At 41.2% G+C, this 23,824-nt stretch overlaps 1 protein-coding gene across 2 annotated transcripts in view; it reads left to right on the forward strand.

Moving 5' to 3' along the window:
- TFDP1 (transcription factor Dp-1) overlaps window positions 1-23,824 on the forward strand; it is a 48,437-nt gene that overhangs the window by 17,358 nt on the left and 7,255 nt on the right. Inside the window, exons 3-10 of one of the 2 annotated variants that reach the window (XM_015411766.1) lie at window positions 11,823-11,889; window positions 15,490-15,596; window positions 18,400-18,521; window positions 19,067-19,232; window positions 19,577-19,720; window positions 20,617-20,685; window positions 21,698-21,849; window positions 23,095-23,261. In XM_015411766.1, the coding sequence (XP_015267252.1) occupies window positions 11,823-11,889; window positions 15,490-15,596; window positions 18,400-18,521; window positions 19,067-19,232; window positions 19,577-19,720; window positions 20,617-20,685; window positions 21,698-21,849; window positions 23,095-23,261 (994 nt within the window). Of the gene's footprint in view, window positions 1-11,822; window positions 11,890-15,489; window positions 15,597-18,399; window positions 18,522-19,066; window positions 19,233-19,573; window positions 19,721-20,616; window positions 20,686-21,697; window positions 21,850-23,094; window positions 23,262-23,824 lie in introns of both variants that reach the window. The other variant, XM_015411765.1, reaches the window with a different exon arrangement.

Consider the following 23,824-nt stretch of genomic DNA (forward strand, 5'->3'; position numbering starts at 1 on the left):
TTTTTTTTCCCACCATAGAGAACAATGGTGGGATGGGGGCAACCTGTTTGGGGGCCCATAGAATTGGACCCCCTGGTCCAATCTTCTTAATATTTGGTGGGCATGTTGGGGAGAGGTTCCAGTAACCACCCTCCAAGTTTGGAGCCTCTCCCTCTAACCCCCCCTAGGGGTCTGCAAAAAGGAAAGCAGAAGGTTAAAATCCCATTGAAATGCATTGCCGCCGAATTTCGGCGGCAAACCGGGAATACAGCAAGCTGATCTGGGGGGACTGGGGGCACCCTCTTTGGATGCCCCTGGAATCGGACCCCCTGGACCAATCTTCTTGAAACTTTGGGGGTCTTTCAGGGAGAGGCCTGAGCAGCCACGGTCCAAATTTGGAGGCTCTACCCCCTCCCCCCCAGCCCCCCGCAAAGTTTCAAGAGGTTTTTTGCCATTGACTTCAATGGCCCCATTGGTTATAATGGACCCGAATTTTTTCGGGATTTTTTTTCGGGATTCGGGAAAATGCATAGGAAGCCATTTCGGGATTGCAAAAGCCGAAAAAAGCCGAAAAACGTTATTTTTGGCTTTTTTTCGGTTCGGGATCCCGAAATGCACAATTCTATTCCTCATAAGCCTTGAACTCGGACTACCTAACTAGTAAGAGCAACAGAAAAGTATAAAGGTTTGGAAAGCCTTAAATTTCCTGGTGGCAGCCGGATATACCCTAGTAGAACCAAATAAAGAACACAATTAAAGGGAAACCAGTCCTCCCCAATAAGGAGAACGTCACACATGCAATAATAACAACAAATATAATTTTGCTCAAACAAATTTCCTCAAGACAGTCTTTAAGAAGTATGATTAAATCAAAATGTTTAGCAATCTGAAGATCTTGCCTGTTCAAATATGTTCCTTTTGTCGCCTTCATCACAGCGTGATGTTGCTTTATTCTCGTTATGTTGTTTCATTTGGGCCACTAGGCCTTGCATTTCTTTGTTGCAGTGTTTGCATTTTGCATGCATGCCTGACTTACCCATAGGTAGAGGAACTTCATTAAAATATTCCCAGACTTGGGTCTCTTTTACGGCCTGCTGCCATTGTAGGTTTTCTCCTCCAGGGAAGAGTAATATGATAAACCTCAGGCTGTACGCAAAAAGATCCAAAGACTTGTGGAGTATTCTGCTCAAAAGGGTTCACTTTCATTTTTACTGCTTGTCCTCCCTCCTCAAACTTAGCTTCTTGTGCAAATCTATTACACTCCCAACAATCTTCTATGGGTTGAATTTTTTGAAACTTAGCATTTAAGAGGTAAGGGGTTGATTTCCTGGATCCAGCAAGTGGAGTGGGCAGGAACGACACTATGGCTTCCCCCTGGCTCCTGGAGCGAACCGGAAGATACATAGATTTGCAAAGGAACAATGGGATTGAGGTCTTTTTCTCAACGCTGTATGTTTATTTTATAACATTTTTGCTGTGAAGAAGAGGCGTGTGATCACTGCAGACACAAATTCAGTTTCGAGAACTGTAAAACCAAGCATCTGTGATAATATCTTCTAGATAGAAAAATTGCCTAATAATCATACAGAAACCTCTGGAAGCGTATGACATTGTGAATGGATTAATGGAATTTATTTACCGAAAAATTTAAACATTGGCTGGTTTCCAGTCTGCCCTGTCTGGGCAAGCTAATTGAGGGCGGTGACAACTCAGCTGCAGTTTTATGGATGATGCTTCCATATTAGATCCCTTCCAGTCTGGTTTCTGCCTAGGCCATTGGACAGAGACAGCACTGATCGCCCTCATGGACAACCTCCAGAGGCATCTGGATCAAGGCAGTTCAGCAGTGCTGCTGTTGTTATACCTGTTGGCAGCGTTCAACACAGTTGACCATCAGCTGCTTATCCACTGCCACACTGACACTGGGATCCAGGGGTCTGCCTTAAGGTGGCTTTCCTCTTTCCTTCAGGGTTGGGGACAAAGGGTGGCACTGGGGAAACAGCTGTCCTGAAGGCACCTGCTGATTTGCGGAGTGTCCCAGTGAGTGGTACTCTCCCTGATGTTATTTAAAATCTACATGCGCCCCCTTGCCCAGATTGCCTGGAAGCATGGGCTGGGTTGTCACCAGTATGTGGATGACACCCAGCTCTATCTGTTGTTGAGTGGCTAGTCTGACTCTGTGAGGTAGGTTAGGCAGCAGCTCTGTGAGGTAGGTTAGGCCTAAAGACAGTATCACCCAGAGAGTTTCACCAGAAAAGAATCTGATCCCTGATCCCAGAACAACACTCTTGTCCTCTACATGGTCACAGGCTCTTCTGTTTCACCTCACTCTGCAGACACTCCACCAAGTCCCTTTGTTAAGTTAATCCACCAATATGATTCATTTTCTGGTCCTACGGTGTGTGATGAGAAAGTGGTCCCTGGTTTAATCTTGTATCCTCTGTTCTTGAGTGCCTATTGCTGTCAGTTCTGCAACACATTCTTAAAACATTTGCCTTCTTAGCAGAACTGCATCTTTAATCACCCCAGGTTAATCTACGGAACCAGACTGTTGAGTGAGCCAGTCAGTAGGACACTTGATCAAGACTTAAAACAGCTACAAGCTGTGGCTGGTTGGCTTTACACTGAGCAAACTGAAATTGAGTCCGACAAAGACAGAGGTCCTGAGCCTAAGTTGAGGTGGCCTGGGGATAGGGATCTCACTCCTGACCTTCAATGGGGTGCCGTTAGTGCTAGTGCTGGAGGTTAGGAGTCTGGGAGTGCTCTTGGACGGCTCTCTACAATGGAGGCCCAAGTAGCAGCCATTGCTAAGTCAGCATTTTACCATCTGTGGCTGATTAGGCAGCTGGTTCCCTTCCTTGAACACAGTGACTTGGCAACAGTGATCCATGCGATGGTAACTTCGAGACTGGACTGCTCTGATGCTCTCTACATGGGGTTGCTCTTGACCCAAATCCAGAAGCTTCAGCTGGTGTAGAATATTGCAGCGAGGCTGGTCCTGGGCCTCCCCGTGCAGGAGAACATCCAACCTGCGCTAAAAGCACTGCGCTGGCTGCCTATAGCATACCGAATTCGCATCAGGGTGCTGGTTCTTACCTTTAAAGCCCTTTATGGTCAGGGGCCTACATATCTGAGGGACTGCCTTTCCCCACTGCGTTCAGGGTCTCAAAACTGTCCCAAAGATGCCAGGCTGGCTTGGGCCAGGGCCTTTTCGGTGGCGGTTCTGTGCAGGTGGAATTAGTTCCTGCATGACATCAAGTCCCTGCAGGACCTTTTACAGTTCCCCAGGGCCTGCAACACAGATCTCTTCCACCGGCATTCGATTAAGGAGCTGTACGTGGGACCCCTGTGCCTGCATCGCTGGTGTGAAGGGACTGAGATAGTTCTACATCAATGCTGGTTGTACCCCATTAAGATCTGCTATTAAGATGATTCGTTATTATGTCTCGCCATCAGTTTATAATTTGGCATGCTAGGACTATGATCGGATTTTAGAAATTTATTGTTTTAACTGTTTTATATTTAAGCCGCCCTGAGCCTGCCTTGGTGGGGAGGGCAAGGTATAAATGAATATAATAATAATAATAATAATAATAATAATAATAATAATAATAATAATAATAAATATATAGCCTCATGCTACACAAACCAGAAGATAGCCCCCCCCCCAACCAACAGGGAACTGGTGAGGTTACTTGAGACTGTAGTGGGAGGGGTGAACTGTGCAGATCCAAGTCAAGTGGGCAGCACGCCAGCACGATCCGAAGAAGCCCATAACATAAGTGGTGAGGTCCCCCTCCCTCAGGGCTCTATGGGATCTTTTGGCAATCCCTTCCTTTCTCAGGATCCCAGGCTCGGTTTCTACTTTCATAAAAGTTCCCCATTCATGCCAAACTTCCTCCAGCCTTTAAGCTTCTTGGGAGCAGTAGCAGCAGTTCCAAAAATGGTGCCCGTGTTTTTTGGCAGACATCTTTTGATTGGGCATCACAGCCCTGGAGGGCGAGCTGGTTTACTCCACCCACCATGGCTCAAAGGCAGGGTTTATATCAGCATTGGGGGGGGGGGCAGTCTCAGCAGCCAATCTGCAGTCTAAGGGTGGGAGATCCTATTTTCCAGTTTCACAGGGGAGGTCCAACAGAGTTTTCAGTTTCACGGGGGAGAAGCCAACAGAGCTCTTCTGCCTCTGAACATTCCCTAACAAGCTGAAGAAAGAAAACTAAAGTGATTAAGAGGAAGCCCCGGCAGAGGGCAGTCAGACAGGGAATCCATGCTATTGGCAGAACCTCCCAGCAAGCGCCCCAGAAAACCACAGACAGAGAGACAACCCCGTTCAAAACAGGAGTCTGACAGGGAGGAGGCACAGTTGGGCATGACTTCCATTCCCATTCACTCAGACAAAGAGGAGGGGGAGTGGTGAGGGGAGGATTCTGACGACAAGGACACATCTTCCAAATTGTTTCAGCATGAGCATTTTCAGAGGCTCCTTAAGAAAGTTATCTCTACCCTGAACTACTTCTCTAAGACAACAGATAACACTGCAACTTCAACCTCCTCCAAATTAGACACACGTGGATTTAAGAAACCTCCCAAATGACCTGTAGTATGTCAATTTCCAGGATCCTTTGACAATGCTGTTAGGACTGAGTGGGCAGCTCCCAGCAGCGGCACTTCTCAGAATACCTCTGGCAGAAAATTTTACACTCTGCCACCAGATGTAAAGGAAGAACTAAAGATACTGCTTGTGGATGCCCCAGTGGTGGCACTGCACTCTGGAGCAGTCCTCTCCAAAGATGGGGATTATGTCCTGAAGGACACAGTTGATTGGAAAAATAAACCTGTCCTAAAGAAATCTCATGAAGCCTCTTCATTAGTGATTAGAGCCTTAGCTGTACTCTCAAATTGTACAAGAGCTATAGTAATCTGGGCAGACAATTTATTGCAAGACCCAGAGCCAGACCTGTTGGTGCTCAACAGATCCCTGTGGAACTTTAAGAGGGCAGCCCCATTTGAATTGGATGCGTCACTTGACACCATCCAATTTGGCTGCAGTGCTTAAGTGGCCAATATCATGATCAGGAGAAATTTATGGCTGAAACAATTGAAACTAGATCCATTTTCCAAATCCAACCTGTTAACAGAAGTTTTCAGGAAAACTCTTATTACAAGTTGTCAGCAATTTTCATTCATGTGCTTGACAGTTTCCAGAAAAGGTGTAGTGGTGTTTCTCACTAGAGCCATTTGCTCTGATACTCCTAGTATCCGTAGATCACTTTATGTCTGTTTCTGTAATCAGTAGTAACAAACTAAAAACTCTGATCCCGTGCTTCCTCTTTTATGGGAAGTTAATTGTTTTGCAGTTTTATTAGTGACTTCATAAATGACCCATATGGCTTCATCAGAAGGTTGGCAACTGACAAGACCTTAAGCGAATGAAATGCTTTGAATCACCATTTGTCATGCAACTTGCCTGAGCCCTCTAACACAGTGCTTCCCAACCTGTGGGTTGCGAATCTTCAGAAAGTGAGTTGTAGGCTAGCCCTCCCGAATGGTGGTTCCTGCCCTTTGCATTCTCCTTTTTCTTTTCTCCTTGCCAGCTTCTTACATTCTCATCTTCCACTCCTTCTTGGTGACAGTAGTGAGGTACCTGGTAACTTCACAGTAGTAGATGACAAAAGGGGGGAAGGGTTAGAGAGCAGGTGGGAGCTATTCAGCGTGCCATTGGAAAACAAGATAGAAAAGAGGCATGTGCATGCATTGGCTCTGTCTTGGTGCTGCTCATTCAGCAGCCCAACCTCTTGCCCAGCCCCTTGCAGTGCCTCCTACCCTGCACCTGCCGTGGGACATGTACTGCACCAAGCACCTTGCTGCCAACCTCTTCACCACCATCTGCCATCTTCTTGTATTCCCTCAATCCAGTGACGACCCCCCCCCCCATGCGCATCCTTAAACTCCAGCTCTGACCCAGCCAGCAGGAGGAGGAGATGAATTCCCAGTTGCTTTGGGCTGATGATGGGGGAGCTGCATCCTTTGTGTGATATTTGTTGGTTTCTCAAAAATATCTTGTTTATTGTTTTTACTGAGCTTAGAAACTTAAAACAAATCTTAGAAATTAATATAAGCGATAAACAGACAAAAATGCCCCTATAAAAATTAACTGTTTTAAAGATCCTGGTTGATTATCTGTCATAACAACTGCTAACCCCAAGTTCTCTCCCTCTATGATAGTATTTGTGTAGACTATAGTTATGTTGACACATTTTGTCAAATTGGCAGTCCTTTTCCTATTGCAGTTAAAACAGAACTTGCCAGTCTCTCAAACCTTAAATATATTTCCTTCTGTAACAAATGATACTGCTAAATTGTTTTGCAGGTACCTGTTGTGTCATTAAGAACTCCATGACACTGTCTTTCTGACGGACTTGTCAGTGGATCTTTGCAATAGATAGTTGTCATAGTGGCAATCCATAGTATTCAATTCTCTGATGTATCATCCCAGAAGTATCCATTCTAAGGTGCACTTTCTCAGAATTCTTCGTGCTTCCCGTTAGGAAATATTTATGAGCTGGACATGTATCTAGAGGCTGTCACCTCGTTAATGTAAATGTTGTTTATTAATTGTAGAAACTGTAATTGGTTTATTAAATCTCCATATAGTTCTGAATGGCTACAGCAGGCATTAGCTATGTGAGAGGGAGGAGGAAAATCTAACCTAAAATTATACTTCTGAGAGAGTTAAAATCACGCTTTTAAATAAATGTTTTAAAAAATTAGTGCTCAGCTAATCAAGGCAACGTTTTAATCAATAAAATTACTTATATTAAACAGAATAATTGAACACTGTAACTCTGCAAATAACAGTATGCTACATAGCTGTCTATGACAGGTCATCAATGTAGACAAGAGCTCTTGTATATTTACACTAATTTGTCAATAATAAAATTTCCAGTTATAAAAGATCCAGCCAGTATGATCCTTTTTTGTATACAACAAAAGGTATGAGCCAGAATATCCTATGTCTGTTTAGAGAAGTTTCTAAATCCCCCTAAAGACAGAAGGTCAGATTAGTACTTTGATGGACTCATGCTCATTTTCTGTGCTATGGACACTGTATAATAATGTTTTTTTAAAAAAATCTATGCAGATTAATTTTGAGTGTGCAAAGTTTGAGTAGGCATCACTGCTTTGCACTTCTGGTGGCTTTTGAAAAAAAATCAAATAGCTTAATTGTGTGTGCAATGATTTATATCACCCTACCAACTCAGCCCATACTTGTCAAGGGAAGGAATGGATAAACTAATAAAAGAAGCTCACAAAATAGCCTGCATTTTGAACAGCTTATCCAGTGAAAGAGCTTTTTAGCCTTGGACTCATTGAGATAATTAAATCTCAGTGAAAAAGAAGGATGCCATAAAACAGTCTCAAAAACAATTTTGACATAATCAAAGAATCGAACAGAAGGGCAGTTGGAATACATACAGGAAACTGAGAAACAACTCTATTCTCACACTCCACAGAGCACTACCAGAAGTAGTTGAGCAGAATTATGTTGAAGAGAATTATGAAGTAATTGCCCAGACATATAGCAGGGGTGGAAAATGGTCAGTAAAACTAGTAAAAGTCAGTTTTTTCTTCTTGGTCAGTAATTTGTCAGTGTTTTTTTTTAATTGGTCAGTAAAGTCAGTATTTCTTTAATTTTTGTGAATGCAGTTTGTGTTTTTTTGTTTTCATTACTGCATTTTGGGGGAAACATGATGACTTCCCAGTGAGAAGACAGATTGTTTTTAGTTCAGTTATGGAATACTTTGTTCCTAAGAGTAAAAGTGATTTGGTGAAATCTTCCACAACGTATAGAAACATAATTAACCTCTTAAAACATGAGACAACGAAAGCAGAGGTGATGTTTTATTGCATGAGTGCCCACTTATTTACAAAGTTCACTGGAGTGTTCCAGAAAGAAGAGCCTTTGGTGCATGTGATGCACAGTGAAGTAAAAACACTCACAAGAACCGTAATGAATCGTGTTTGTAAGAGTTCAGCACCATTGTCTCTTGAAGCCTTCAGTGATGAGCACTACATACTTGTGAGAGAAGTGAAAGCAGAATCTGTGACGAACTGGAAAAGCTTGACACAGAGAGTACTCCATCTTTCTGTTATACCTCTGAGGATGCCAGTCACAGCTGGTTCTACAATGCCAAGACCATGGCCATACAGCCTGGAAAATCTACAACACCTAATGAACTCTGGCCGTTAAAGCCTTCGACGACATATTGAATTGTTTTTAATATGTTTTGCTGTTTTATTATCTACAGTATGTGATTATTTTTAAAAGGGAATCTTTTTTGCCTTAAATTTTGTACAATAATGAAAACATTGTCCTATCTTCATTTTAAAAAACCAATGAAAAGGTGTGTTGATCCTTTTATCTGAATCACATCTGATTATGGGGATGGTGGAGGCCAAATAATAATAATTTTTAATGGTCCTAGTTTTACTTTAAAAACGCTAGCTTATCAATAGGCTGACATTATAAATTGTTCAGTCATTTGTCAGTTTTTTTCAGTATTTGGTCAGTTTTTTTGGAATTTTGGTCAGTAAAATCAGTATTTTTGACCCTCTGACTAGTTTCCACCCGTGATATAGAGAACAGATCATTATGGATATATCCTAGGAACTCTGGCTGGGCAACTTTGTCTACTACCAAATGTACACAAGCCAGGCAACTTGAGGTGGCTCATTTTCTCAGGCATCAATACTATCACCATAAGTGTGCCGGGTTATATGAATTCCATCCTCGAGCCTTATATGCTACCATTACCCCCAGTTATGTGAAACTGTTGACTTCCTGAGGAAATTACAATCCATTGGTAATACCATTTTAGCCACTATGGATGCTGAGTCTTAATACACCAGAATCCCTCACAAAGGTGGACTACAAGCTATTGGGAGCAATATTTTGACAATACTGAAGCAGAATTTGCTATCAAGGTTTGCTGGTTGGTCCTTACTAGGGGTGTGGAGGAAAAAAAATTCTTTTTTTCGCTGGATTCCGGTATAATAAAGCTGGATTTTTTCGGGATTCCATACCTGAATACCAATACTGGTATTCTATTGGTACCCGAAAAAATTCGGGATTCTTGAAAATTTTTGGCTCCATTATATCCTATGAGGCCATTGTAGTCAATAGCAAAAATCTTCTAACAAGTATTCAGGGGGCTGGGGGGGGGGTTGAGGTAGAGGCACCAAATTTGTACTGTAGCTGCTGGAGCCTCTCCCCAAAAGACCCCCCAAGTTTGGAAAAGATTGGACCAGGGGGTCCAATTCTATGGGCATCCAAAGAGGGTGCCCGCAATCCTCCATTGTTTCCTGTGGGGATGGGGGAAAGGCAGGCAGCACTGTCTCCCAGAGAAAGCTGAAAAAACTGCAAAACTTTTTTGGGGGGTTTCGGCATTCAGTATTCGGCAGCTGAATCAGCTCAGGGGATCTGATTTGGTATGCCAAATACTGGAAAAATGCTGGAAAAGGTTTTTTCGGTTCCTCCCCCCCCCCCCCTCCTCCTGTTTTCTGCGTGGTCCATGGCTTTACCGAATGCACACCCTTAGTCCTTACCCCCAAACTATTTCATATTTGGCAATGACTTGTAACATCAGAGTAATGGAACAGCTCTGGGTATCCGCCTGAAACTACAATATGCTAACATTTTCATGTTGACTTAGAGCAAAGCTTCTTCAGATTCTACCCATTAACACCTCTCTGTCAGATTTATTGATGGTATTTTAATTATATGGACAGAAGCTCTTGAGTGACATCTATTTTTACCCCACCATTAACCTCAAAATGGACCACATAATCAGTGATCCAAAACATGTCGTGGATTTTAATAGTTTTCTCTCGGAAGCCTTGCTTACAGACAGATATATGACATTAGAAATAGTGGATATTCAGAAACCAGGATTGGGGACATTTTAACCGTTCTGGATGTGCTGATGGAAGTTGCTGTTCTCCATCAAAAGAACTTCAAAGTGAGAACTGAACACTAGACAGATGAATTAGAATATATCCAGAAATGTATTTACTTCTCTCCCCAGCTTTAAGTAGAACCTTGATTTCTTTACTCATTGTAGGTGCTAATGCTTTAGCTTGACCTATCCTTTACAGACGTTAGGTCAGCTGTGCCTTTATCTGGTCTCTGTACTACCCTATTGAATCCAATTAACATATCAGATTCTGTAATTAAATTTTGTTAGCCATACCCTGTCTGTCTACCAACAGTTTTCTCTTGTGTTGAATTGTTTAGTTACTCTTGTTCTTACTTTACAATGGCATTTCCTTGTAAGTTCTCCACCCCTCATCCCACTATTGCTTGAACAAGTATAAATTTGGCTGCTTGAACCTTGACTCATGAAAGTTTGTGCTAGAATATGTTTTGTTAGTCTTAAAGCAGGGGTGTTGAACTCATTTGTTATGAAGGTTGGATCTAACATAAATGAGACCTTGTCAGGCTGGGCCACGTGTGTAATAAAATGCAATGGCAGGTATCACAGATATAAACTTTATAAAAACATGTTTAAAACAGCACTTTTGCAATATTTTGTTTATTTAACAGTCTCTGATAACTGACACCTCTTGCTCTGAATTATTGCATCAAAATGTCTGTTGTAGCAATCTTGAGTATGCTGTTCAGATGTGTATCTGTAAGCTGCAAACCTACTTTTGATTTATTGACATTCATCACAGAAATCTCATGCTCAGTGCTCTAGGCCTAGGACTCAGGAAAACATGAAATGGCTGGGCATTGCGAGCTTTTGTACATAAATTACTTCATGTGCTGTTTAAGAACATGTGAAGACATCATGACACAGAGTGAGCGCTATGTGTTTGTCTACAAAACCATAGTCTTCCCATAAAAATAACCGCTACTCCTAAGAGGCAGTGCAAGAATAGAGACAGCCATGTATAGTGGTCAGTATCAGCTTGCTGTCTGGGAAGTTGAGGTTCAAAATCCCCAGCCTACAAAGGAAATGTGCTGGGTGAACTTGGTCTGATCACACACTCATCTTAATCCACCTCACTGGCTTGTTGTTATTCCTCATCTAAATAGTTCACATTGCTTTCCTACTGAAGAGAGACTGGATCATGAGGGCATGTTGCATTTATATGAATGGACATACCAATAAGTCCAGGGCTCTTTTTGTAGGAAAAGCCCAGCAGGAACTCATTAGCATAATAGGCCACACCCAACAGCAGGAACTCATTAGCATATTAGGCCACACCCCTGACAGCACAGCTCATTAGTGCATTAGGTGCATTAGTGCATTAGTGCATTAGTGCATTAGTGCATTAGTGCACAGCTCATTAGTGCTCCATGTTACCAGAAGTGTGGTTATCCAGCCAAACCCACCTTTTGCTTGTTACTCTGTTTACCTTGTTTGTTGTCAAAACCCAGGGCTTTTTGTAGCAGGAACTCCTTTGCATGTTAGGCCACACACCCCTAATGTCGCCAATCCTAATGAGTCTCTGCTGTTGGGTGTGGCCTATTATGCTAATGAGTTCCTGCTGGGTGTGGTGTGGCCAACTTGGGAGCCAGCCGGAACTCCGTTCCTGTGCGTTCCTGCCCTAAAATAGCCCTGCCAATAACTAACCTCGTAGTTGAGATTTCCATAGGATCCAGCAAAAAGGCAAGTTGCTTAATTTAAAGCAATTTTGTTTTAATGCATAAGGCCATGCCAAACCATGTACAATGACATATTGTATCAGTAATGATCTCTGTACCTTAAAACTTGATTAATGACTATAATTTTGGTGAAGTATTTTATATTGACTACAAATTTTGTCTTCTTTCAAAGGCTGGCCTAATTGAAGCTAATGGAGAACTAAAGGTTTTTATAGACCAAAATCTTAGTCCTGGAAAAGGTAAGATCTTTCTTTGACAAATGCATTTCATTATTTTCACAAATTTTATTTTAGTAATAATAAACAAAAGCAAACATACCCTGTTACTGTGAGCGAGGAAACCAGGTTTGGATGCATTTATCCATTCAACCAATCACCTCTCTTTCCAGGGATGCTTTGTTAATTTTCCAAATGGTAGTAGGCTGCAAATTAATAAACAGATTAATATTATGGTGTAATTGGCAGACAACATTAGTATGTGACTTAGAATGTTCCTCAGAGTTTGTACTTCTGTAAATAATGTGCTATGATGCATTCATTGTCATGTACACAGTAGAATTTGCTGTGGAAGTCCAATTCGTGTTAAGCCAAACGAACTGAAAGTATCTTAATTCTCATCCAATACTACAAGAAAATTACATTGGGCATGATCCAGCCAACAGCACAGTCCTATGTTTGTTGCTTCAGTACTAAGCCACACTGTGTTCAGTGGGACTCACTCTCAGGTACAGGATTCGAACCTTACTATATAGAATTATTCCACTGTGCCCACTGATTTCAATGGACTTAGACTGGCATAATTCTGCATAGTATTGCATTGTTGGTGTCCTCAATTTCAGATGGAATCCCCCCGGAAAAAGAATTATGTACAATGTTACTATGGAACACTATTCCATATGCAAATGTTGGTTATGTTGTTAAAACACTTTCATTGTATATGGGTGAAGAGCACAGCTCACTCTAGTTATGTGTACAATGCATAGGTCTGTTATTAGGCTATCTAGTTTTTATCGGTTGAAATAAGGTTCAGATTAGGTATGTAAAGAAAAATACAGTGAACATCTGGCTAGCAATGTGTTGAGGGTATTTGTAGTGGTCTAAAGTAGTATATTTCATTATTGCAGTATGTTCCTTGTAAGCTGAGTGTATGTATCCAGGTGCCAATTTATCCCAGCACATTTATTCAGATCTGCATTGGGAATAGGAGATTTGCTGCGAGTTGCAATTGAATTCTGAGGAGGTGGTATGGTAACACCTGTGTTTGACTCTGAGAATTGATGTAAATGGAATTGCTCTGCTCAATGAAAAATGGGTGTATCTGCCTCAAATATATTGTCATCCCATCTGCAGGATTTGTTTTAATGACAGTTGGGGGTGCTGTCACAAATCTGGGAATGTTCTGGCTAGCTTTGATAGTTCAGCAAAGCTTGTGGGAACTCTTTACCACCCTAACCACAAAAGGGCACTATGGTGATGCTCAGAGTGCTTCCACAGTACCAGTTGTTTACAATCTGTCACATAGCCCTCCCTGCTTCTGTGTGTGGGAAGAGGAGGCCCATCATGTTTGCTGCTGGACCTTTAATTTATACTGAGACTTTAGTTTATGGGTGAAACTGATTTCATGTGCCCCATTGCATGTCTTTGTAGTCACATCAGTTTAGCTGGATGCCGTAGTCTGAAAGCATATTGGTCTTGTATCTTCTTCAGCCAACCAGTTAAGCATGTTGATAAGTAAGCTTGGATTTCTCAGCTGTGATAATCATGGCAATAGATGATTGCAGCCATGCAAATAAATATGTGGAGTGGGGCAGTCCTTCCAATGGATAAAATACTGCTCATATTGAAGATGACCTGTAGTGAAATACCAGAACTGGCACATGGTAAGAGCTTAAAGGTGTCATACACTCAAGAAACTCTGCTGGTGTCATGTTTCTGCAAGCTGAATTGTCAAAAGTGCAGCGCTGTGGAACCTCCTGTAGGTTCCCTGGTTGAATGTATATGGACATACCAAGCTGTTTTAAGCTGTGTCAGAACTGTAAGAAATGGTTCACTGTACTCTTATCTGGCAGCAACTTTCCCATGGTCTCAGGCACAGGTCTTTCCCAGGTCTACCAACAATGATACTTTTAACTAAAGATTCCAGTAATTAACCTGGATTTTCTGATGAAAAGTATGTGGTCAAACCTTTTCTAATTGATCACAAGGAAGCACCTCAATATGAAAGTCAAAATTTTGGAAATTTTGAAGCCATGGGGGGAAAACTTTTTTAAAATGGAAAATTTGGGGGAAATTGATGCGGTTTTGCAAGTATATGCAATATATACAAAACTTGCATTCCTGTAAATCCTGAAATGATTTCACTTCTTTAACAGGGTATATAGTTTATCTGGTAGCACTAGTTGTGCTAATCAGCATACTTATGGCATTTAAAGGTAAAAATGCCCTAGTTTTTTACATGCAAAATTGCAAATACAGCCCTTTCTTTAGAGGGAATTGCAACCTGCTGAGCTCTGTGCTACCTGAGCACATGTATCTTAATTTTTGCCATCTGAGATGTCATAACAAATAAAAATTGAAATTAGGAACAAATTTTGTAGTAAAGGAAAGGTGTATTATTTGTACAGAAAATGTCTCATACAGCCACAGTAGGTGGGACTACCAGTATATACAGATACTAAATACAGTGAAAACTCTGAATTCTTTAATAATGTACTGTCATCAAATACATCATAGTATATTAATTGTTGCCAGAATTACCTCATTTAAACAATAAACATATCCTCAAAAATGTGTTGTATGTGTCTACAGTGTATATAAGAGTTTTCATTTTCTAATGCTGTAGATTTATTCCCCCAAATGTTCTGGAGGAATTTCCCCCCAATTTTTTCACTTCTCTGCCATCTAGTAGGTACTGTCTATGAATAGTATTCTGCAGTGAAAAATATTTCCACATTTCTAAAAATCTATCTGTACCTAGTCAAGAAAACGAATCTTGTCCCCTTACCTTTCACCATTTAAAAGAATTTAATTTTCAACCCCCCTCAGAAATGTTTATTGGCAGTTCATATTTTCTACCACGAGGTGTCAGTATTTGTCCAATAACGTGTCTCTGACTTGCTCAAATTGTCTGTGTGACTGCTAGGACACTGTTGGCGATTCTGTGCCCATTTACCTGGGAGTAAATCTCACTGAAGTCAATGGGATTTACTTCATGCACAGGGTGAGGCTATAAGGCTTGCCCTCCTCTGCATACTGAGCACAGAAGTAAACGACTTTGCAGTAAATTTTGGTTGAGAAAGTAGTCAAACAGTTAAAGCCATAGCAGGGAACAGGGGCTAAGAAGTAGGCCTCATACATGTAGGATGGTAGATGTGGATGTTCTCATCATGGTGGCTGACAGTGATTTATCAAGGCGTAATCATAGAGCAGAGGCAGATAACAGTCTGTATTAGTTATTTAGGTGTCATGTGGGAGTCTTAATACAAGTCAGAGCTTGGCTACAGCTTCTGTGTAGCATATTTTGCAGCCTGGGCATGTAATTTGGTTCTTTTTGTTTTCATGTTTTGTATCTTTGCCTTGAGGGAAACTGAACTACAGTACTTATAACTGCATAATTTCCGATCCTTTGTTTTGACTCTTACTCAGGTGAGGGTTGTGCTCCTTTCTCAAGTATTTTCAGCTATTGAATTTTGAACATATCCACTGTGTAAAATAGAATTAAAACAGTATTCAGCATTAACTGCTGATCTCTTTCAGTTGATCCAATACAGGGATTGGTTGCTAAGTGCCTTGCATGTCAATTCTTCTTTATTCTAATTGTGATTATTTGGGTGTCTTCAGGTGTTGTTTCATTAGTAGCTGTTCACCCTTCCACAGTGAATACACTTGGAAAACAACTCCTGCCGAAAACTTTTGGACAGTCTAATGTCAATATTGCACAACAAGTGGTAAGAGGCCTGTGTGGAAAATCTACTAATCTTTCAAATTGATTGTATTTAGGTCCACTTCATTTGTTATACTAAAAAAAAAAAAGATTCGTATATGCATATCGTAAAAGATATATATGTAGTCAGGTGGAAAAAACACATACATCTGAAGTGGCTTTTATTAACTTACCTATACACAGGATCATGGCACTGCTCATTTTATATTTTGTTTAAGTTCAAACATGTATGTATATAATCTGTGAGCAGATATGCTGCGTTATTTGTGCTTACTTTAACTGATGCAATTGAGGAAGAAGAGGCTGTGTTTCTGGTAAATCAGAATGTAACTGCATCAACTACAGATCTTCTGAATGTAAAATAGTTGATACTGCAGTGTTTTGAATGCTTACTTTTTAATTTAATTTAACACGCAGAAGGTATGAGATTGATTTTAATAGGTGCAGCATTTGCTTCAAGCCTTAAGTGAATCCAAGAGAATCTATCACACATGTATTTTTTCCCTGAAGATCAGGGCAACATACCCTTTCCCATTTTTTTTTAATCACAGCAACAACCCAGTGGAGATTAAGAGAATTACAAGCCCAAGATCATAGTGAAGTGGAAATCTGATCTCTTGTCACCAATCCAGCATTGTATCCACTTAACGACCTTGGCTTGGCTCTGCTGTCTTCTCTCCTGCTAATTCCCCCAGACCCTTGAGTCCAATCCGTGTGTTACTGAAGCAGTTTCCACTTGGGTTGACCCAGTATAATTCTTTCCATACTGGGGCAAATGCCTACATAGTGAAGCTTCTGTGACCCTTATATCAGGAATTGTACCAGTTCACTGTTAAGAGCTTCCTGGCAGCAAAACAAAGCCTTTACCAACATCTGCTACCTGAGATCCTTTCAGTGGGTATACCAAGGATTTAAACTAGGATATTCTGCAGCAAAATTAAATTCACTGTGGTATGTAACTTGTGGCTTTTACCACACTGAGATATATTTCGGAGTTCTGTGTATGAATTGCTGGGGTGCTACTCATGGTTCAGAAGAGGGCCATGAGGTTGATTCTGAAACTGGCACCTAGAGTTCCATCTGGTTTTTGCTTAAAGCAAAAGTTGCAGGTTAATTTAGAGGTGAAAACAGTTGAGGCATTCTGAGAGGAAGCCAAGACGCATGAAACTTCTTAGGTAGGATTCATACATCTAATCATGCCATATGATATACATTTATTTTTAAAAAAATATTTTGAATGTTGGAATTATAATAGGGTTCATGGAAATATAATAGGGTTCACATTAAGGAAGCTTGATATAGATAATCTGAACAGTACAGGTGATGTCGCACTACATTTAAAACTAGTTTCAAGGTGGATGGATTTAAAACAGTGATTTAAATTCCTGATTAAAGCATCCCAAAAATTGATTTAACTTTTAAAGCCCATGTATTGTTTAGACTAGAAGTGCATACTAATTTATTACTATAAGCATCAAAACACGTTAATTTAAAATTGAGCCTTTTAAAATGCTAGAGGGTACAATATTGTTTTTCTTTAAATGTTTAATAATAGCTTTACTATTTTAGGAAGTGAAGTGCAATGCATTGGTTAGTTTTGGATAATAATGAAAAGCTCATATGACCCCAAATTAGTTTCTATAATCTGCAGCCATGATAGGCTTTTGTATACAGGTGTTGGCTGGTTGAAAGATATTAGTTGTCTTGCCCTCCCATATAACTGCACCACCCCACAACCTTAGACAGAAGCAAGGCCTTAAAGTAAGTCCTGGGCAGGTTAGTGTTCTCTGGGAGGTGGAAAGTAAATGTCTTGTGCTGCTTGTTTGGTGGGTAGAGTCAGAAACACAATTAGAACGCTGAGCAAGTTGTAGAGATCAAATTGTTAATAGGAATAGCAAGGAGCAAAAGGACGCTCAGATGAATCAGTGGATTGCACTGATTTGCTAATCTCCGGCTCCCAATATTAAGCTACAGTGTATGAACAGTATTGTGCTGTATGATGACTGACAAAGAGGTTTCCATTACAGTTCTTCCATTACAGAAGAAAGCAGCCATTCATAAAAGGATCATAACGTTTAGTTTATGGTGGATTCCATCAGTGGAATTGCTGATGGATGTGGGTTTTTCCTCTGATTGCTGGAGGGAGGGGAAAACTTCTGGCCACAGGAAAATTTGTTCCTGAGATCCTAAGACCCACATGGACTAACAACCATATGGGTTGAGGGGCTGCAGTGATGATGGGAAAGGAGATAAAATTGCTTCCCATGTCTGCAAGCACAGGGCCACTGGTGTATGGGGGAGCGATTTTTGCACCTTCCCCCTAAGCAATGTGGTTTTTAGTCCACATGAATCTTGTTGATCCCAGGAATCAACTTTGATTTGGACTCCTGGGTGAAGGCGAGTCCATCGGAAAGCTGCACTCTGGCTGACTGCTATGCTAATTGAATCCTGTATCTTTGCATTAAGCTCAGGTTTCATTTCATGTTATTTTTAAAAAGGGAAACTTATAACTGAAGCAAAACAAAAAAGATTTAAATCAAATCAGCTAGTGTATAGTGGTGCGGGATCTGGGAGACCCAGTTTCAAATCTTCCTTCTGCCATGGAAGCTTGCTGGGCGACCTAAGGCCAGGCATTCTTAACTTGCTTTACCAGGTTGTTGTGAGAACAGAATGGAGTAGAGGAGAAGACTGTAAGCTGCTTTGAGTCCTCATTGGGGGGGGGGGGTTAAATGAATCCCACCTTCATTTCTGTTGTGTGTTTTTTTTAGTGATCGATTGTTCTCTACCCTGTTTTGTCTTAATTGTAGGTTATTGGTACGCCTCAGAGACCTTCTGCCCCCAATACTATACTAGTAGGAAGTCCGCACACACCTAATACACACTTTGTATCACAGAACCAGACTGCAGATTCTTCGCCTTGGTCTGCTGGGTGAGTAGAATTAAGTTAAGTTACAGGTGACTGATGGGCAGCTTTGGAATATATGCCTCAAAATCTTGGATTGAATCTTGAGATCCTGGAGATGGGTCCCCCCCCCTCCCTCTTGCTCCAGTAGCCTTCTGAGACCTCCAAAATACTGATGCGGGGGAGTCGTGGGAGCCTTTTCGATGGCATGCAGTGAGGAGGAAGAATCAGTAAAATTTGCCCCTCCCCCCAGTGGAGCTTCCACTGGTGCATCAGGCTTTGATGCAGAAGTGAAATTTGAGTGACAAATCCATTGCTGTAAAATCCTTTATGCAGTTATATTTAGAATTGTTTCTGTTTTGAGGTGCCCTACCTCTGTACGAACATTTCCTAAATGCAGTAGGCCAAAATTGTAACCATTAGCGTGGGTAATGCCCAAGTCCACTGTCTCATAATTGTGTTCATTAAATTCAGTACCTGAAAATTTTAGTTGTATAAAACATACATTTGCCTGTTTAATGCCCTTGGGAGTTATGTGAATGTATAACTCATTATGTATATGTGTGTTACAGGAAGCGAAATAAAAAAGGGGAAAAGAATGGCAAGGGTTTGCGGCATTTCTCTATGAAGGTTTGTGAAAAGGTTCAGAGGAAAGGAACCACCTCCTACAATGAGGTAGCAGATGAACTAGTTGCTGAGTTCAGTACTGCAGATACCCACATCTCGCCAAATGAATCGGTAGGTGTATTCATGTTCTGCATGCAGTAGAGGAGGCTCGTGTATTTTTGGAAATTCAGGCTGTCCCTTGTCATTGATAAACTTTCTCCATAAAGATAATCCTTTTGTGTCCCAGTAATACCCATAGGAAGGCACAACCTATAACTGCATGCTTCCAGAATTTGTCTTCAATCCCAATGTACATGTGTTGGTTGTAGAATCCTTGTGTCTTTTTTGTGTGAGAAATAGATGCTGCTGGACTAGTTGTGACATGAAATTCAATTGTCTTGTCTGCTGTATATTTTTTTTCTGAAATATTGTAATTGCGGCTAATACTTTTAATTAATGAACTTTGTTTACAGCAGGCTTATGATCAGAAGAATATTAGACGCCGTGTCTATGATGCCTTAAATGTCCTTATGGCCATGAACATTATTTCCAAGGAGAAGAAGGAAATCAAATGGATTGGCCTACCTACTAATTCAGCTCAGGAATGTCAGAATTTAGAGGTAAAAATGGATTAAATATTTTAAGAGTTTTAAAGTTCATCTGATATTGTGTCTCCAGATGTTCAGATGTTGTAAATTTGAAAGATTTCTTTTTATGAAGAGAAGATTTATAATTACATTATCAGTCTGTGTTGGTAACTTCTTTTTAAGGCAAGAAATATTCAAAGTGCTTTAGGAATTCCCAAGATCTTGGGCATGTCCAGTGGAATGGATTTTTTTTCTTAGAACAGTTAGTATTCATGCCAGACCATCTGCTTTTGAAACTTCCCTTTATTTCAGAAGTAATTTGCTATCCAATATGGAGTGCTACTTTTTTGAGAACTACAAATGTAATGGTCCTTTGGATTTGCAGACCTTACTTCAGGGCTCTTTACATCCTGTGCATATATAGTCCCTGGTTTCACTGCTACATAACTGACAAGGCGGGGAGGGCGAAATTAATACCTACCAGGCACACTGCAGCCTCTTAAAAGTGGGTAACCAGGGCAGCAATAGGACCATCTTAGGGCTGACATGAGGACTTTTTTTTCAGATTTATATCCACTGCTCCAGTAGTGCCAGAGTTGGAAGAGGGTTGCTTTAAGAACCGTGGCTTGAGAGAGAAGCCATACATCCCAGTGACTGTTGACACCCATTATTAAGTTTGCTTGGAAACTGTATGGGGGATGTGATATGTCCATCAGGATTGCTGTAGGCCCTGAAGAGTACACCAGCTGGTGTAAGAGCACTTGTCAACTATACCCCCAGTTTTCAGTTCTTGCTGCAATTTTCTATTTACACATTTGTTAAAGCTCTGTAAGCCACCTTGATGACAATATTGATAGATTAAAATCCACAATACCTCTTGGGTGCATCCAGTTAGACTTTAAAACTAACAAGGTTCCTTTTTTGCTAAGGTGGAGAAACAGAGAAGACTTGAAAGAATAAAGCAAAAACAGTCACAGCTACAAGAACTCATTCTTCAGGTATGATCAAGGAACGCTTTATGTTACTGGGCAGATCCATTTGCATTCTTACATTAGTTCTCTGATACAGTAAGATGAGTTGATTGGTGATGTAAGTATTAATGTACTCTACTGAATGTCTAGTTTATCCCTTTCGTAGGCTTTAGGAATAGCTATGACTGTTTAGTGATAAATTCCTTTTTAAATTTCCTGTTGTTGCTTGTACTGTTTTAGTTTATATTTGTGCTCTGTTGGTAAGCTCTGTCTTGTTCAATAGCTGCTCATCCTTTGTCTGTATAATTAATTGAACTCCCCACATCTACACATATACATGAATAGTATCCCAATCAATGCTTTTTGGAAGAGCTGGGAAAATTTTGGCCACTTCCATAGCTATTTGCTTGCTAAGAAGAGGTGATGAAAGTAGCTACTGATTGGGCACGGCAGATTTCCAAAGGGATGTCGGGTAGAGAAGGGGACTTGGACAACTTCCTACTGAAATAGAATAATACCCATTGTGCTTCAAAACCCATCTGACATCCATGGGTTTAGGACTATGTACATGAGACTTTATGCATGTAGGCCTTGGGCTTTATGCGTCCAGGATGTTCACATGCAGATATTGTGGGCTTGAAGGTGGACTCGCCACGGCTCATACTCTGCATGAAATCTTGAATTGCGTAAAAATTGCAACTGTTTTCAAATTGAGGCTGAGACTTATATTTGTGAAATAATGTCCAAAAATTAGAAGAAACCACATACAGCCATGTAAAATGGCAAATGTTTTAATTCCTTGCTAGAGTCTTTCAACATGCATTGCTATAGCAATTTAAAAGGTTTCCAGATTAATTTTAACTATTGCCCAGTAGGCATCAGATTCATTTTCAGTAGCTCTTGAACACAAAGAGTATTTACTTTACCTTCTTTGGAGAACTCAAATGCACAGGGTTTTTTTAAAAAAGCAAGACCAGAACAGAGAAGACTTGAAAGAATAAAGCAAAAACAGTCACAGCTACAAGAACTCATTCTTCAGCAAATTGCCTTCAAGAATCTCGTTCAGCGAAACCGTCAAGCAGAGCAGCAAGCAAATAGACCACCAGCATCCAATTCTGTGATTCACCTGCCATTTATAATTGTGAACACCAGCAAGAAAACTGTGATTGACTGCAGCATTTCTAATGACAAGTAGGTGGATAGAGAGAAAAGAAGTGTGTTCTTCTGTGATTGCAGTTGCTTGTGTGAAGAGAGGGACCACAAGTTAAGACTGATAAAGTTGGAATGCAGAACAGCTTACTCAACGGGTTTTGATGGGCACAGCCAGTTACTGGCTCAGAGTTCATCAGTTCATCTCTTTTAATCAATAACTGACAGATGAGGATGAGGTGTAAAGGCTAAGGAAATACCTGGAATGGCCAGATGGTCCAGGTTGCTTGCCAGATTTAATAGCTTGGATGCTGACTTCCACCTGCAGGTAATACTGTCTGTGGAAGAGGAGAGTGGGATTTTCAGTTATCCCCCACACACACACACACCATACACAGAAGACTGAATTAGTGTCTCATTTGATACACGATGTTCTGACATACTACAGATTGTGCATACTGTGCAGCTGTCTCAGTAGCAGTTTCTTATAGAATTTCTGAAGATGTCACCTATGTACAACAGTGGATGGTGCTAAAATGGGACTACGGCCACCAGGTCTCATTCTTGCCGAGGCCTGGTAGAGGCAGCGGTCAGGATGGTGTGGAGGGTGGCAGGCTAGGGGGCGGGTATCCCTCCATACTTCCTTTTCAGAAGACCGCACACGTGTAGGTTTACTGAAAATGTGCTTTGTTCTGCTGAGACTAGCGTTTCCATGTGCCTCCCAAACACAGGGGAGTTGCTCCACTTCCTGCAACTAGCCATCTGGTTCTCTCATCCATCGCACACCATCAGGCTCTGCGTAGACTGCTCCAGATCATTTTCTGTCCTCATAGCTCATAACCACGGCTGCCGTTAAAGCCACTCCTAGGAGTCCCCCCCCCCCCCGGAAGGGGGGGAAGGGGTCAGGGTTGACGCTGCCCTCCCCACCTCCGCCAACCTAAGGGAACTCCACCCCCTGATAAGGCCACTTCTGAGCCTAGCGGCCAGCCCCAACCCAGTCAGTGACCCTCCAGCCAGACTCTTGCAATTGGCTTGGACCCACCTCACACACTGTCCAGCTACACCCCTTTTGGGGCCATGCTACTCCTGACAGCTCCCTGGAACGCAGGGGCTAATTGTCTCTGTATAAGGCAGTTCTAGAATTGCTTTCTAAAAGTCTGTATTGAAACTATGTATTGTTTTTGAAACGTGCTATATCTTGAAAAGTTTCCTTTTAAATGCTTAAAAAGAGAACTTCAGATGTATGTTCATAACTTATTGACCAGTTGTCTTTCTCCAAATCTCCAGGTTTGAATACTTGTTTAATTTTGACAATGCATTTGAAATACATGATGATATAGAAGTGTTAAAGCGCATGGGAATGGCCTTTGGGCTGGAATCTGGAAGTTGCTCAGCAGAAGACTTAAAAAGTGCAAGGAGCTTAGTTCCCAAAGCTCTTGAACCATACGTGACAGGTAAGTTTCTGTAATATATCTGAAATATGAACTGAGAAGAAAACATGCTCCTGTTGGAGTTTGAAACAGCTATAGTGCATAATATAAATGTGGTGTAAAGTAGCTGCTAAGAGTGATAGTTTCAGAGGGTTTCCATGTTGGTCTACAGTAGAGCAGCTAGATTGAGTCCATTAGCACCTTAGAGAGCAACAGCAGTTTCAAGATATAAGCTTTCAAAAGAAGGGAGCTTTGACTCTTGAAAGCTTAAATCCTGAAAATCTTGTTTGTCTCTAAGGTGCTAGCTGCTAAGAGTGAGAAAGCAAAGTCACATTTTTTCCCCCAAGTGACCAAAGTCACATTTTTTCCCCGAGTGACCAAGTCGCTAAAGTCAAGTTTTTAAATTCTCCAGCAACTTCCAGATCCCTAGGGAGTCATAATAAATTTGGGTTACCAGACAGCCACGTGAGGTCAAAGAGGCCAGATCATTCCTAGAAGATCTTCTTCGTGGTCTCTGTGCATCACACCCTTGGGATAGTCTGCGCCTGCGCTGACCTTCTTTGGTATCGTTAGCAAGCAAAAAGGGA

This window comes from Gekko japonicus, unplaced genomic scaffold (assembly GCF_001447785.1).
Source record: "Gekko japonicus isolate JY-2015 unplaced genomic scaffold, Gekko_japonicus_V1.1 scaffold247, whole genome shotgun sequence".
NCBI classification, from domain to species: Eukaryota; Metazoa; Chordata; class Lepidosauria; order Squamata; family Gekkonidae; genus Gekko; species Gekko japonicus.